Genomic DNA, 2307 nt, shown 5'->3' with positions numbered 1-2307 from the left:
CACTGCCCCTCATGATGTCCTCAGGGATGGCATAGATCTGGTTCTCCGTCTCCACCCTCTGGAGGCCATTGTCTGTCACCCTTACTCGAAGCACACGGAAGTTGGTTCCTCCAAGGTCCAGAGCCAGGAACTCTCCATGTTCTGTCCCATCCGGAGTTGACCTCACAAAGGTGGGCAGCATTTTCACAGCTGCAGTAGGGTGCGTGGTGGCTCCTAGCCCTTTCTCCATCTCCTTCCGGAACCGCCTAGAAATCTCCAGAAGGGTCTCATCTGAGAGACGCATGTGGTACAGATATTGGTCAACCTGGAGCGGGGACAATAGATACCAATGGGTTAAATGAACTATAGTATAGTCGTGAATAGTATAGTATAGTATTGCATGTCATGAGATATCACTCAGCCTTTCAAAAACAAACAAACTTAGGCTTGTAACTCAAGCATTCAGGAGCTGAGGAGGAGAAAGGAGAATTGCAGTTCCAAGGTAGCCTGAACAACACACTAAAGCCTTGTGTGTGTGTGCGTGTGTGTGTGTGTGTGTGTGTGTGTGTGTGTGTGTGTGTGCGCGTGCATGTTCTCTGGAGCTGGCGATTGAACTCCAGCTAAAAACATGTGATGAAGCACTTCCTGACATATACAAGACGCCAGCTGAACACCAACACTGCAAGAAACAAGGCAACGCAACAAAACCTATCAGGCCTGGTGGGTCTCCAAATTCTAACACTTTGGAGGCAGAGGTAGTAGGATCAGTTCAAAGCCATCCTGTGACATACAAGGCCACCTAGAGGCTACACATGACTCATCAAAATGAACAACAACAAAAAAAAAAAACCCAAAAGCCAAAAAACAAGAAAAACAACTTAATTTCTATAGAATAGAGAACCAGGGGGAGACAGTTGGGAAAAGAAGCCACTTTCAAACAAATCAAACTAAAACAATAACATCCTATGGCAGAGACTTGTGGCCTCCCTCTTCTCTTGCTGCCCAAACTGGCCTCGCCTCACATGACCAGTCCTGCCAATCCGATCACCCCTCACCCCAGGGCTAGCAGCCATCACCTCCTCCCTGGTTTTTACACAATCCCCAGTTCTATTTTTAACCTTTCCATCAGTTTTCCAACCCCCACGTAGACGCTTCTGTTCCTGTGTTTAGTTTCTGCTAGGGGTTTCCCACTGTGGTGGTTTAGATAAGAATGGCCCCCATAGGGTCAAATATTGGAATGTTTAGTCACAGGGAGTGGAGCTGCTTCAAAAGATCAGAAGGATTATGAAGTGCAGCCTTGTTGGAGTAGGTGAGGTCTTATTGGAGGAAGTCTGTCACTGGGGGTGGGTGAGCTGAGGTTTCAAAAGTCCATATCAGGACCAGTGTCTCTCCTCTCCCTGGCTCGCCCTCTTCCCCCTACCTGTCTTATCAGGGTGGAGCTCTCAGTGACTGCTCCAGCGCACTGCCTGTCTGATTTGACCACAACGATAATGGACTAAACCTCTGAAACTGTAAGCAAGCCCCCAGCTAAAGGCTTCCTTTCGTAAGAATTTCCTTGGTCATGGTGTCTCTTCTGAACAATAGAACCATGACTAAGAAAGCCATCAAACATCCTAAGCCCCACATAAGCTAGGCTCTGTTCACTTCCCCGTCATAGGGCGTGTCTCTGCTCTTCGTCCACATTCCATCTGTGCAGTAAATCCAAGCTGTCCTCCACTGCATTGAGGATCCTGAACTATATGCATATCCCATCCTCTCCGCCGCTCTGACCCCTCTCCTCCAGAGCCTGCACTGGCCCTCCAGAAGACAACACTCAGGCCTCCCAGCTATTCCAAGGACTTGAGCTTTTTCTTGCCCCATACCTAACCCATACTTTGGAAATAATGCTACTGGTCTTCCAATTTAGCATTTAACCCTAACTTCCTAGCTAGAAGGCACCATGCTTAAGGGCACTAGTGATTTACTCTTGTGATGGGGGCAGCCTAGGGGCTAACTTCCAAGGAATAGATAACCCAAGAATCCTGCCACAGGGTGGTGCACCCTTCTCCAGAAGGCACCGCCTCAAATGTGAATCATGGCAGAATTAGAGGCCCCTACTTTACTGTTTCCAAGAGAGGAGAGAACACCCCCTCTCCACCGTTTGCCAGGGAGGTAGACGAAATCCCACATGGCAGATCTGAGTCCTTGTGATGGGCCTCTCGGTGGCTTCCAAAGTTTGAAGTTGTGTCTACAAAAGAGCAAATCCACAGCAATCTCTCTTGGCTTATCTTCAAACTTCCTGAGTTTTTTGAGTTTTTATTTTATTGTGTGTGTGTGTGTGTGTGTGTG

The 2307-nt window shown here is 48.1% G+C and overlaps 1 protein-coding gene across 1 annotated transcript in view; it reads right to left on the bottom strand.

Moving 5' to 3' along the window:
• Hk2 (hexokinase 2) overlaps nt 1–2307 on the bottom strand; it is a 52856-nt gene that overhangs the window by 35527 nt on the left and 15022 nt on the right. The window contains exon 2 of the mRNA XM_005364697.3: nt 139–304. Coding sequence (XP_005364754.1) covers nt 139–304 — 166 coding nt within the window. The remainder of the gene's footprint in view (nt 1–138; nt 305–2307) is intronic.

The sequence above is a fragment of the Microtus ochrogaster genome, assembly GCF_000317375.1.
Source record: "Microtus ochrogaster isolate Prairie Vole_2 chromosome 14 unlocalized genomic scaffold, MicOch1.0 chr14_random_3, whole genome shotgun sequence".
Lineage (NCBI taxonomy): Eukaryota > Metazoa > Chordata > Mammalia > Rodentia > Cricetidae > Microtus > Microtus ochrogaster.
Note: the sequence above shows the minus strand (reverse complement) of the source record. Positions and strands in the feature narration are given on the sequence as shown.